At 50.2% G+C, this 13646-nt stretch overlaps 1 protein-coding gene across 3 annotated transcripts in view; it reads right to left on the minus strand.

Annotated features, from left to right (window-relative positions):
- Positions 1 to 1511, minus strand: part of LOC121276245 (polypeptide N-acetylgalactosaminyltransferase 15-like) — a 78944-nt gene extending 77433 nt beyond the window's left edge. For 2 of the 3 annotated variants that reach the window (XM_041184443.1, XM_041184441.1), the window contains exon 1: positions 721 to 1511. In XM_041184443.1, the coding sequence (XP_041040377.1) occupies positions 721 to 1209 (489 nt within the window). In that variant the 5' untranslated portion in view covers positions 1210 to 1511. Of the gene's footprint in view, positions 1 to 706 lie in introns of all 3 variants that reach the window. The other variant, XM_041184442.1, reaches the window with a different exon arrangement.
- Between the last annotated feature and the right edge of the window lie 12135 nt (positions 1512 to 13646).

Below are 13646 nucleotides of genomic sequence, written 5' to 3' on the forward strand. Positions count from 1 at the left end.
GGAGGGTGGCAGTGAGAGGGGAGGGTGGCAGTGCAAGGGGAGGGTGGCAGTGCAAGGGGAGGGTGGCAGTGAGAGGGGAGGGTGGCAGTGAGAGGGGAGGGTGGCAGTGAGAGGGGAGGGTGGCAGTGAGAGGGGAGGGTGGCAGTGAGAGGGGAGGGTGGCAGTGTGAGGGGAGGGTGGCAGTGAGAGGGGAGGGTGGCAGTGAGAGGGGAGGGTGGCAGTGAGAGGGGAGGGTGGCAGTGCGAGGGGAGTGTGGCAGTGAGAGGGGAGGGTGGCAGTGAGAGGGGAGGGTGGCAGTGCAAGGGGAGGGTGGCAGTGCAAGGGGAGGGTGGCAGTGAGAGGGGAGGGTGGCAGTGAGAGGGGAGGGTGGCAGTGTGAGGGGAGGGTGGCAGTGTGAGGGGAGGGTGGCAGTGAGAGGGGAGGGTGGCAGTGAGAGGGGAGGGTGGCAGTGTGAGGGGAGGGTGGCAGTGCGAGGGGAGGGTGGCAGTGCGAGGGGAGGGTGGCAGTGCAAGGGGAGGGTGGCAGTGCAAGGGGAGGGTGGCAGTGCAAGGGGATGGTGGCAGTGAGAGGGGAGGGTGGCAGTGCGAGGGGAGGGTGGCAGTGAGAGGGGAGGGTGGCAGTGAGAGGGGAGGGTGGCAGTGAGAGGGGAGGGTGGCAGTGAGGACTCTGGGGGAAGAAGCAGCAGCTCCGGTGCTCCTGTACTTACAAAGGATGGCGTACCTCAGGTAGTCTCCGGTGTAGGGAGATCCTCTCGCTGACAATCTCATTGAAGCCGCGCTTCTCCACTCCCAGGCGCTCCAGCTGCCTCCCAGCCGGCTCTGGGTTCAGCAGAACCGGCCTGCCGCCGTCCCCTGGGTCCTCGGTCCTTCGAGCTGCTCTGAGCAGCCGGTAAACCCTCCTCCTGGGGCGGGAGCGGGCGGCTCGGTCTGTCGCCACGATGAACTGATCCTCGCTGAAGGAGTCGAAGGGGATGAGTTCCAGGGCTGAATGTTGAGGTGGGGACTGCCTGTCCTGCCGGCTTTCCCCCGGTGTGTGGCCGCCGGTGCCCGGCTCTGTCCGCCTGGGTTGCTGGGCGCTCAGCAGCAGCAGCAGCAAGAGGAGCAGGTAGAGCGGAGTAAGCTGCAACCCGCATCCACAGCGTCTCCTCCACATAGTGCAATCTGCAAACAACCAGCAACGTCTCAGCCAAGGGCATCTCCCCAAGTACATCTCATCCTCAGTCACAGGGATTTAGTTAACTCTCAGCTTTTTAATGATGCTCTGAGGCGCTGAGCTTTGCTTATGTTTACTAAAAAGATGCTTGTGCTAATAGAAACACGCTGACAGCCGGGGATTTGGTTTGTGTGTTCGCCACTTGCCCGCACACCGCCTGTCACTGCTGCTCGGATCCTCCCTGAGCTGAGCAACAGATGCAAACAAGTCCTTCTTAGTGACTGCACTGTTGCACCCTGACAGGACAGAGCGCTCGGTCCTAGCGCCTCCCCTGCACCGCAGGCTGTACCGCCGAGTGTGGAGTCTTTTATGGACAGCGGTCGGTTCGGGATGCCGTTCATTAAAGGCGAAAACCGTTAGCTTTGTTTTAAAAAGTGCCCTTCTCTGATGTATTCCATTCTTAAAATACAAAAGCAACTCAGTTGAAATCAAGTTTGCACCCCATTTTCGCTCTTGCTGTATTCATTACCACGCCCAATCTTACTGGTTTTGGGCTCAATCTGTGCTCAATTACTTCCGTGAAATGCTGATGTACAGAATGCCAGCGCAGTCATCATCGACATGGATACACACAGTTTTATTTGGTGGATGTGATGAATCAATGTACCAAAATGAGAGATGACAGTACTGGGGAATGAAGAATTTTCCATTTTAGTCTTCCAGGCTGCAAATAATTTAAAACAGGTGTTAAGAACAAAGCTTCTTCCTTTAAAGCACATCTTCAACCCCTTCTCATAGGAGTAACCGTTTTAATCTTTTCAGTTCCACACCGTCCGATTCTATGGCAGCTTTAAGTGAGCCTACCAGTTACAGTATGTGAGACACTGGGTTTGCACTAAGTGAGGTGGCAGGCGGGTAAAACGATGTTCCTATGGCAGGCGGGCTCTCATTCGGCCGCCACACCATCACCTCGCTGCTTCACCATGCCAGATGCCTTATTTATAGTCCAGATGCACACATACATCTCAGTGCTTCCAGCCCAGTACTACTGCAGGGAAGATGTCCACGAAAGGCAAAAAGACTGCAGCCCCCGGGTTTAATGATGCATCACTGAAACACCTTTTGGATGCCGTGGAGGTCCGCTGTGATGTTCTCAGCACCCGCTCTGGCTGCAGGAGGGGCAGTGATGTGACCAAACAGGCTTGGAGGTGGTGGCAGCAGTGGTCAGTACCAACACCCTGCAGAAAAGGATAGCCACCCAATGCCACAACAGGATGAATGACCTCCTCCGTTCCATCAGGATAAGTCACTAAGACTGGTCCAAATTTGGATGGTGACATTGCAAGGGGCTGCAAGAGCCTCCACCAGTGACTGCTCCATGGCCAGCTTTAGCAAGGAGATTGTACAACATGCCCAGTTGTTCAACTGCCCTGTAGACCACTAAAATGCTCATTAGGCTGCAGCCTGTGTCCAAGGGATGAAAAGCTGTGGAGCACCTGGTGGCACTTTGATGCCTCTGGGCTGCTTAAGTGGGCAGATAAGCTAGAAGCCCGACTCCAATCATTTCAATGTGGCTGCGCCTGGACTCTCTCAGCTACAGAGGCCAGGTCACTTTATATAAGGTTTCCGTAATGTGTGGCTGCTTTCCTTGCCTACCTAACCTCCCCACCACCCCCCACCCAACCCCCCCCCCCCCCCACCCCGATTGCTTGTGCGCCACCTTCAACCACAGGGTAGCCCTAGCTCCCCCCCCCCCACAACATACCTTGACCGCAGGGCAGCCCTTGGCCTCCCCCCGCCAAGTCACCTCTACCGCAGGGCAGACCTTGCCACCCCCACCACAATGCGTGTCAACCTTGAAGCCCAGGAGGCGATTTGGGCGAGTGTTCCACAACTTAACTGTGCACTCACCTCCGAGTTCCCCTCAAATTGCAGCCTGCCAAAAGCATACCTTTTATATGCTGGTGTGTTTTTCCATCAATGTGGGTAGACTATTCAGCAAGGGGGTGGGGATGATTCCAGCGGGCTGGCCTTATAATGATATGCTGATGTATTACAATGTGGCTCCCGATGTCTGATGGCAGGAAGTGCAGCTTGACATCGGCAGGCTGAGCGGACGATTGCAAACTGGTTTCACATGTCGTGAAACTGACCGTGCCATATTGTCCGCTCATGCCAGTAAACACGCCCGACACCAGCAGGCATGGAAAACCTTGGCTGCTGTCTCTGATCTTACAGAATACTGAAAGGCCTGGATAGAGTGGACGTGGGGAAGATGTTTCCATTAGTAGGAGAGTCTAGAACCCGAGGACACAGCCTCAGAGTAAAGGGAAGACCTTTTAGAACAGAGATGAGGAGAAACTTTGCCACAGAAGGCTGTGGAGGCCAGGTCATTGAGTGTATTTAAGACCGAGATGGATAGGTTCTTGATTGGTAAGGGGATCAAAGGTTACAGGAAGAAGGCAGGAGAACAGGTTTGAGAAACTTATCAGCCATGATTGAATGGCAGAGCAGACTCGATGGGCCGAATGGCCTAATTTCTGCTCCTATGTCTTATGGTCTTATGGTCTTATGATCTATGGCAACATAGATGTAGCTCAACCTCATTCTTTTTTTTAATTTGCAAAAATATGCTTTATTCAAAAATAAATATCTAGAAGAACTTTACAAAACACATTTTAAAGTGTCATAACAGAAAGTGCATTAAACAATCAACTTATTCCACAGAGTATGTTGCACTTTGAGGTGTGTTAACACAACTGTATCAACTACGTACATTCGAGAACAGGTTTATGTCCCAAGGGGTCCTACACAGTTAATGGTCCCTCAGTCTACTATGGCTGAAAAGCCTTACACTCTGGTCTTTCCCCATTGCGCCTTTGTGGTGGTTGCACCAAGCTACAGGCTCAGCATGGAGCCCTGGACTTTGGAATGTGTTAATCTGCAACACTCGGTTGGGGACAACTCTTTGCACTGGAAGACCAGCAAGTTTCGGGCAGACTAAAGAGCGCCTTTCACTGAATTGATGATCCTCCAGCTGCAGTTGATGTATGTCTCGATGTGCATCTCTTGGAATAGCCCTCGGAGCACAGAGACCTGTGTCACAGAGCTGCTTGGGATGAACCTTGATAAAAAAAACACTGAATCTTTCTCCAGACCTGCTTTGCACAAGCAGATTCTAGAAAGAGGGGTGCGATCATCTCATCCCCACTGCAGCCGCTTCGAGCGCAGCGAGCTGTGGCACAGAGACTTTGGGCGTGCATGAAGAATCTGATGGAGAGGGGCTTCTCACCACCAGCCAGGCTAGGTCTTAGTGTTTGTTTGAAAGTTTTGATGAGAAGGCATTCTGCCAAATGACATTGACTGTCTGCTCAGAGAACCATTCAACAGGATCCACCATGTCCTTTTCCCGCAGAAACTCGAGGACATAACGTGCAGACTACTGCCTGATGGACTTGTGGCCAAAGGTGTTTCTCTGCTCAAATTTTTCCATGAGAGACAGCTGGTACTTGGTGCAACTACTTGGAGTGGCAGCGTGGCCAGACCCATCCTTTGCAACACCAGGGACAAGTAGAACCTAAGCGTGTCACATTTTTTGTATACCAAGGGTCTACCCACTGCTTGATGCAGCTGCACACAAAGGTGATCATCAGGGTGCAGGTGATGTTGGGTACATTTTTCCCTCCTCTATCCAGAGCTTTGTGCATGGTGTCTCTGAACGATCCATCTTTGACCTCCAGATGAAATAAAAGATGGCTCGAGTGACCACTGTAGCGCAGGATCAGGGAAAGGGGTAAATCTGCATCATGTACAGCAACACCGAGAGAGCTTCATACCTCATGACCAGGTTCTTACCCAAAATGGAGAGGGACTGTTGGTCCCACATGCCCAGTTTCTGTCTTACCTCGATTATATGCTTCTCCCAGTTTTTGGCTCACGCCCCAGACTCTCTGAACCACATCTCCAGCACCTTTTTTTCTTTTTTAGTCTTTTTTTCCTGCCTGACCTGACAGTGAAGGAGAGCAAGTATCAGTCAGTCCAGTTTCCAAAGAACATGGCCTCATGCTTGCTATGACTTATCTTGGCACCAGAGGCTAGTTTAAACTGGTTGCAAACGCTCATCACTCTGCTCACTGACATGGAACTTTTTGCCAAGTCCATCAGGAAGAATTCAAGCATAAGAGGAGAGATGATCCCTGGCAGCAGAGGCATGCAGACAGTGGATTTGAGCAGAAGATGGTGACGTTGCCCATGTGCAGGGAGGCTTTGACCTCATTGCCTCTGCTCCCAGGGATCGTCACTTCTCATGTGCTCAAATTCTTCCTGATGGACTTGGCAAATGGTTCTATGCAACACACAAGCAGGACAGGGGAGAGAGGGCAGCTCTGCCTGACTCCAGATTTAATTGGAAAGCTTTCAGATTCCCACCCATTGATTGAAACTGCGCTACAGATGTTTGTGTAGAGCAGTAAGATCCAATGTACAGATTCCGACCCCAAACCCAATTTTGGAGAGCACATCTATCATGTGATATTCTGTCAAAGGCCTTCTGCTGGTCCAGGCTGATGAGGCAGGTGCCCTCACCCCTATCCCTTACATAGGCAATTGTATCCCTGAGTAGCGCGAGACTATCAGAGATCTTCCTGCCTGGTATAGCGCAGGTATGGTCAGGTGGATCACTAGTTCCAGAGCAGACTTGACCTGATTGGCAATGACCTTAGACTGAAGTTTATAGCAAATTCAACAGTGAAATGGGTCACAACTTTCTAATGTCCTCCCTTTCCCCCTCCTGCTTGTAGATGAGGGTGATGACGCCTTTCCTCGAGGATTCTGACATGCTCCCGGCCAGAAGCTTACTCTCATACATTTCCAGCATGTCTGGGTCTATCCAGTCCCACAGAGCCAAATGCAATTTAGCTGATAAGCCATCACTTCCGGGAGTCCTATTCTTCTCAAAGGACTGGACGGCCTTTGTCAGCTCGTCCAGAGTGAGCAGTTTGTCCAGACTTTCTCGAGGTCTATGACCTCCATGATAGAGGATAGAAAGGACTGGGTGGCTGTGCTGTCTGTGGGCTTCATGTCATACATTCCGACATAAAAGGACTTACTGATCCTCCAAATGTCAGATTGTGATGACTTTACTCAGCCATCTTCTTCCTGCAGGCTGCTGATCACGGAGATCTCTCTGAGTAGCTTTTGAAAAAAGGAACGCAAGCACGTCTCATTCTGCTCCATGGAATGAATTCTGGGCCAGAAGATGATCTTGGAGACCTCTGAGGCAAAGTGCAAGGCTTGCTGGCTCTTCACTTCTTGAAGACCCTTCTTGACATTGATCCCCTTCAACTGCAGCAGGAGCAGATTCTGCATGCTTTTCTGGAGTTGGGACATTCTGCCCACCCCCGCCCCAGTCCCCATCCAGTCTCTCTCTCTCTCGCCTTCAGAACATTTTTGAGGATGAAAAATCTCTTGGTGTTCTCCTTGATCTCTTCCCACCAGTGTGTCAAGAGGGGTTTCATGGTACTCCAACCTTTGGAAACCCTCTTGAGTTCCCCAATGTTTTCTGGGGTCAGCAGTTTCACTTTCAGCTTCCATGTTTCCCTGCCAATTGTCTGGTTTTCCTGCAAGTGACAGTCAGCCAGAAGGAGGCAGTGGTCAGTGAGGAACACCAGCTTGATGTAGGTGGATCTGACTGTGAATGCTCGGGACACAAACGGGAAGTCTATCCTGGAATGAATGGATCCATCTGACCCCGACCAAGTGTAACTGCGCTGCACTCCATGTGCAGGGCTGCTGAAAATGTCGTGCAGCTTGGCATTTTTACCCTTTCCATCAGGAACCTGGACAAGGCATCCAGTTTGCTGCTGGATCATCTAGCTGCATCGATGATGCAGTTGAAGTCACCGCCCAGAATGACTGGCCTGGAAGCCATCAGTAGCAGTGGGATCAGGTGAAGGACGGCCAGCTGCTTGCTGTTTTGAGCCTGAGCACACACATTAATTTGCCTCAGGGGAGATTTTTTGTACATTACGTCTGCTATGAGGAGGCGACTGCCCACCACCTCCTTAACTTCGGTGATAGTGAGGTTGCCTCCCCACAGCAGAATACCCAGGCTAGAAGAACGGCAATCGTTTCCAGATCGATGGCCCATGGGACCACCAGCTCTACCACCGTCTGTCGCTGCTGAGGCGTGGTTTTCCACACTGCTGCTGGAATAGCAGGTCAGCTTTCACGTTGGCCAGGTAGCCCAAGGTGGAAACACATTGCAAAGTAGCTTTAATGCTTTGCATATTAATAGAAGCTAGTCGTACACCCGTTTTAAGATTTTAGATAACTAGTACCAGCGTTCAAAAGTCTATTCAAGTCCAAGTCCAAGTCCCAGGGTGTGCACCCGCACATCCGTAGTGTTTGCAAACTGTTTCACATGAGTAGGGCTGGGATAACAGTTCTGCTCTGCCTTGGGAACATTGTATTGACTGGGTGACATCGGTAGGGTTACACACTCAGGGAGGCCTGGATTATCCACATTTGGTGCTGTTGTTCCACTCTGTTCATTGTCAAGGATATTGCTGCTCCTGGTTTCCCGGAGTTGGGGTACATTGGTTGTATTGCATCTCCCGGTTTCGAGAGTTGGGGTGCCTCGCTGCTCTCACTTTCCTGTGTCTTGAGTGATTTGTCACATTCCTGCTGTTGTCGACACGCAGCTGGTGTTCTCTGGGCTCTTCACTACCTCCACTGTCTCTTGGCTGAGGGCCTTTAACTCCTTTTCCTCGTCTTTGACTCTTCTTTCTCTCGGGGTGTCTGAGGTGTTTGCTCAATTTCTGTTGAGTCTTGCGCCTTTTCCACATGAGCCTTGACCTCTTTCTCACTGTCTTGTGCATCGAGAGCCTTGTTCTTGTTAGGCATGAACCTCCCTTGAGGCTGCCTTGTTTGTAGTTCTTCCTTTGACTACTTGAGCATAACTAGCTGTGCGTTTGGGGAATGTCTTGTAGAGATGGCCGACCTCCCCACACAGGTTACGGCACTTGCTCTCTTTTCAGCTTTCTTCAGCAATGTCCTCGTTACTCCGAATCCAGCAGCAAGATCCAATGAAAAAAGTTGAGGGTTATAACTCGGAACTTACCACTTGATATTAGCCAAAAGGCTAGAGTTATGGGAGATCAGCCTTCCTGATCATTGTCTCTCCCCTGCTCAACCTCTTAGAAGAGCAGCCCTTACAAAACGGAATAGCTTTTTTCATTTCTCATGCAGCTTCGCTTTGACTTCTCAGATTGAAACAGTCAATTTAGAAGATGCCTGCTGAATTATGTACAGGCTTGTGTTGTGCTCACTAGGAATTCAGTTGAGCTCACCCAAATTCATTTAAGAAAGAGTACTGCGTACAATTCTGGTCATTGCATTACAAGAAGGATGGGATCACACTAGAGAGGGTACAAAAGAGATTTACAAGGATGTTGCTATAAATGGAGAATTTTAGCAATGAGGAAAGTTTGGATAGACTGTTTGTTTTCCTGGGAACAGAGGAGACCGATGGGAGATTTAATTGAGGTGTATAAAATTATGAGGAGGCAAGATAAATTGGATAAAGAGGACCTCTTTCCATTAATAGAGGGCTCAATAACCAGAGATCATAGATTTAAAGTAATTGGTAGAAAGATTAGAAGACAGTTGAGGAGTAATCTTATTACCCAGAGGGTAGTAGGGGTTTGGATCACACTGCCTGAGAGGGCGATAGTGGCTGAAACCCTGATCACACTTGAAAAAAACACTTTGATTTGCACTTAAGGCTCCGTAACCTACAGAGCTATGGTCCAAGAGCTGCAATATGGAATTAGACTGGATAGCTTCTTGACTAGTATGGATATGATGGGCTGAATTTCATTATTTGATATCATAAATCTTTCCAAAGATTGTTACAAGTGAAAGGCAGCTCTCCCTTCAGTCTGAAATAGATTTGGACCCTGTTCTCAGCAAGGATGTTTGTATGGAAACATTCGTAAATTCACAGATGATGCAAAGGTTTATACAGAGTTCAAACATTCAAAAGAAAGGAAGCAATTGAGGCTGATCTGTGCAAGTTTTGGAATGGGCCTGGGAATGGACAGATATCTTTCAATTTGTGCAAGTACAATGTCAAGCATTTGGAGCTCGAAAACTCTACACTTGTTTGCAAAGAAACCTATTAAAGGTAAAAGATCAAGAGACAGAACTGGGAACAATGGAAGGAAGAAAGACTTGCCTTTACATAGCATTTTTCACAACCACCAGACACTTCAAACCATTTTAAAGCCAATGAAGTGCAGTAAATATTGAAATGTAGGGAACGCAGCATGCAGCAACTTCCTCAAACAGCAATGTAATAGTGACCAGATAATCTGCTCTTTTGTAATGTTAATTGAGGGATAAATATTGGCTAGGAAGCTGGGGATAACTCCCCTGCTTTTCTTCAAAATAGTGCCGTGGGATCTTTGACATCCGCCCAAGCTGGCAGTTAGAGATTCGGTTGAATGTCTCATCCAAACGACGGTATCTCCAATAGTGCAGCGCTCCCTTGGTGCTGTGCTGCAGTGTCATCCTTGATTTTTGTGCTCAAATCCTGGAGTGGAATTTGAACCCGGAACATATTTAGAAACAAGGTGCTACCAACTGAGCCCCAGCTGTCCCTACTGAACACAAGAATTAGGAGCAGGAGTAGGCCCCTCAAGCCTGCTCCACCATTCGATAAGATTATGGCTGATCTAATTGTGGCCTCAACTCCACTTTCTTGTCTGGCCCCCATTACCTTTGAATCTCTTGTTGATCAAAAATCTATCTAACTCGGTCTTGAATATATTCAATGACCCAGCCTCCGCTGCTTTCTGGGCTAGAGAATTCCATAGACTAATGACCCTCTGAGAGAAAACATTTCTCCTTATATCAGTCTTAAATGGATGACCCTTAATTTTCAAACTGTGTCCCGTAGTTCTCAACTCTCCCACAATTAAAAACATTCTCTCAGCATCCACACCATCAAGTGCCTTCAGGATCTTATGGGCTGAATTTCCAGCTCAGCAGGCGGGCGAGATTGGCAGAACAAGGAGCGGCCGGGAAACAGGCCCCCAACCACGATCGGCCCACAACCACAATTTCATGCTGGCTGGCTAATTAAGGCCTCTCCAGTGTGAAATGCAGCTTCCCAATGGAAGGACTGGGTGGGGGCCTGTCGGCAGCCGAATCCGGTGGCCAGTTTAAAAATGGCACAGGCAGCTCCTTGAATGCTGCCGGTGAAGAAGAATACAGCCTGCGTTATGGAGATGGTACTTAGGGCCTCAGCAGCGGCTGGAGAATGCCAGGCAGGATGGCAGGTTGGGTGGGCACTTGGCCCCCCTGCTTTTTGGACGAGTGCCTCGTGGTCCTCCTGGGCGAGGTGGCTGACAGGAGAGACACCCTTGTACCAAGGGATGAAAGGAGGAGGCCACTACACTTGACGAAGAAAGCCTGGGAGGAGATGTCAGCCCAGGTCAGCAGCCATGTTGTGGTGTGGCGCAGATGAGTGCAGTGCCGCAAGAGGTTCAATGACCTGCTGTGCTGAGGAAGAGCGAGTACCAGTGTGTTGAAGAGTTAAGGGCCGGCTATTCCCCTGTGGAGCTCAGGGGTATGAGAGCCTGAGTGCCAACAGTCAATGATGCCAGAGTTTTCCAAGGGGGTGAGCCCTGGTAGCTTGGACTGCTTGCCTTGTGGCTCGAGGGTCACTAGTCGGATGTGCCCTGCAAGGTGCTCCTCTGATGGGGTTGGCCAGGCTGCAATGGCACTGCAGGTAGAGAGTTGACTAATCAACGCTCCTCTGTCCTTTCAGGAGAAGATAAGCCATAACCAATTGGAAAGGTCATGGACAGGTGGAGGCCCACCCAATCTGCTGCCACTGACCAGGTTCGAGCAGGATGCACTGGAGCCGGAGAGCCAGCACGCTTCCCATGCAACCGGCCATGGACAGGCAGGAGTATCAGAAGAGCATCAGACAGCTTGTGCAACGATTCTAGTGTAGTCTCTTCATTGATGGAAGGCTCAAACCTGGAGCCCCCATTGATCATTGAAAGACAAGGGCACCATGATGCAGATCTCCATTGTGTCACCAGGATGCCTGGCATGCACAGTGACAGAGTGATGACTTTAACTAATGATATGCCCTCGTTCTCCCTTAGATTTGCCAGCATGCACCCATTCTCAGAATCCAAAAGGGCCAACCCTGACACCAGAGGACCGCTGGGCTTCATCTGCACCTGCGTCCAGGCACCAGTGCAGATACCAGCACCTCGGTGGGCGTTAGACCGTCGGCCACATTGTCAGTGCACATTGGTGAGGGCACTTCATACTCGCATGAGGTGCGGGTGGAGGCAGAGAGTACCCAGGGCACCTCTGGAGTCATCCATTAGGCAGCAGATGCTGGATGTCCAGTGGGATGTGTGGGAGGATCTGGTGGAGGTCCATGAAGGTCTGCATGCCATGGCCTCTGTTGTGGAGGAGTCCATGCGGAGCATAAGCACTGCATTGATCCTCATGGCCAAGCGCACTGCCTCCTTCAATGAGAGGGTGGTTACTCTCATGGAGGGGCAGCTCCAGGGACAGAATCAGGGGTTCCTAGGATTGCACTCGGACCTGCAAGCCCTCACACAGGCAATGACCTCGGTGTCCCAGCTAGGTGCCTGTCTATCAATAGCGAGCAGTCCAGAGCAACCTCACGTTGGCGCACGTTGCTTGTCTTCTCTGTGGCCTCCTCTTAGGGCACTCTGCATAATGGCAGCAGCTCCTGCCCCCCCTCCGCCAGTGACCATCGCAGCTGATGAGGCTGTGATGACTGGGGAGATGCCAGCCGTGGCACTGGCCGCTCCCTCCCAGGCGGGGCCGGCACAGGCCCCACTAGCCAGAGAACGACCACCAAGGTCATCAAGGCCAACAAGACAGCAGAGTCAGCAGACTGCCTCTAATGCCAATGCCAGTGAGGGGAGGTGGTGGGGGGTGTGGGGAGGGGGGGTGGTGGGGTAGCGGGTGGCACCAAGATGCAGCACTCGGAAACATAAGTTTAAGGCACCATGAGCACAAGAGGGTCTGGTCACAGGTGATCATCTGTTCAGTTATGTTTGGTTTATATGTCTCCTGGTGTGGACATCAATATCAGTAATGGTCATGTCAGTGAGATTTCAATGTGACAATAAAATTAAATTTGCTTTTGTTGTGATGGCCTGAGTATGCTTCACCTTTTATTTTTGGTGCAGGGTACGCCAGTATGTTATGTGTGGCTCTAAACTTTATTGCACAGGCACTGAGTGGACTTTGGGTTCAAATGAAAGGGTCCTTTCAGACATTGGGATGGAGGCAGCAGCCCTGGCATGAGGTGGAAGCAGATCCTTGGCAGCCTTGCTGAAGGAGCATTGGATCACCAGCCCCTGGTGTCCCTGCCTCCCTGAAGAATACAGAGGTCTGCCTCCACACCCTCAGCGTTCTCCTCACTGTGCTCCTATTTCTGACTCACTGCTGGATTCATCCTCTGTGGCCTGTGGAGCTGCTTCAAGATCCTCTTCCTCCAGTGGGTCCCCCCCTTACCAGTGTCAGATTGTGGAGAGCGCAGCATGCAACCACTATCAGTGACACCTGCATTGGTGGGATATAGTGGTGCTCCCCTGAATAGTCCAGGCAACAGAAGTGCATCTTCAGAAGACCTATGGTCCTCTCTATCACTGCCATGTGACTCCTATTATAACACTGCTCTGCCTCTGATCTTGGGTGGTGGAGAGGCGTCATAAGCCATTTTTCAATGCCTTTTTGGCTTTTTAATGGCCTGAGGTGGCTTTTTAATTGAGGTGGCTCTGACACCCGCGCCTGCCCACTGGCTGAAATATCACACAAGCGCAGGATGATGTTGGGACACTCACCCGCATCGTCTCACGTGATTTCACACTTGATCAAGTCGGCCGAGCCTGCCGATCAGTGTAACATTCAGCCCTATATGTTTCAGTCAGATCATCTCATTCTTCTAAACTCCAATGGGTACAGCCAGACCTGCTCAACCTTTCCACATCCCAGGAATCAGTTGCGTGAACCTTCTTTGAACTGTTTCTAATGAAATTATATCCTTTTAAGTAAGGAAACCAAAACTGTACACGGTACTCTGGATGTGGAACCATGGCTGACAATAGTTAATAACATTCAAAGTGTGCAAATAGTACACAAATAGGTTCTATTGTGAGGACCATCTAGTATAGAACTAAAAATACTATATTTAGATTATACAAAGCTTTGATACACCCGCACTAGGAGGACTGTGTCCATTTTTAGCTCCTGAATATGGCTTGTATATGGAGAATTGCAGAGTGGGGTGATCAATTGATACCTAGCTTTAGGTAGCAGTACAAGCTGGAAGAGTTTGGGCTTTTTAGCTTTGAGAAACAAATGCTTAGAGGGCATATCATTGAGGTTTTGAAATGATTAAGGTGTTGGATCAGTTATTTGAAATTAACCTG

This window comes from Carcharodon carcharias, chromosome 3 (assembly GCF_017639515.1).
Source record: "Carcharodon carcharias isolate sCarCar2 chromosome 3, sCarCar2.pri, whole genome shotgun sequence".
Classification (NCBI taxonomy): Eukaryota; Metazoa; Chordata; class Chondrichthyes; order Lamniformes; family Lamnidae; genus Carcharodon; species Carcharodon carcharias.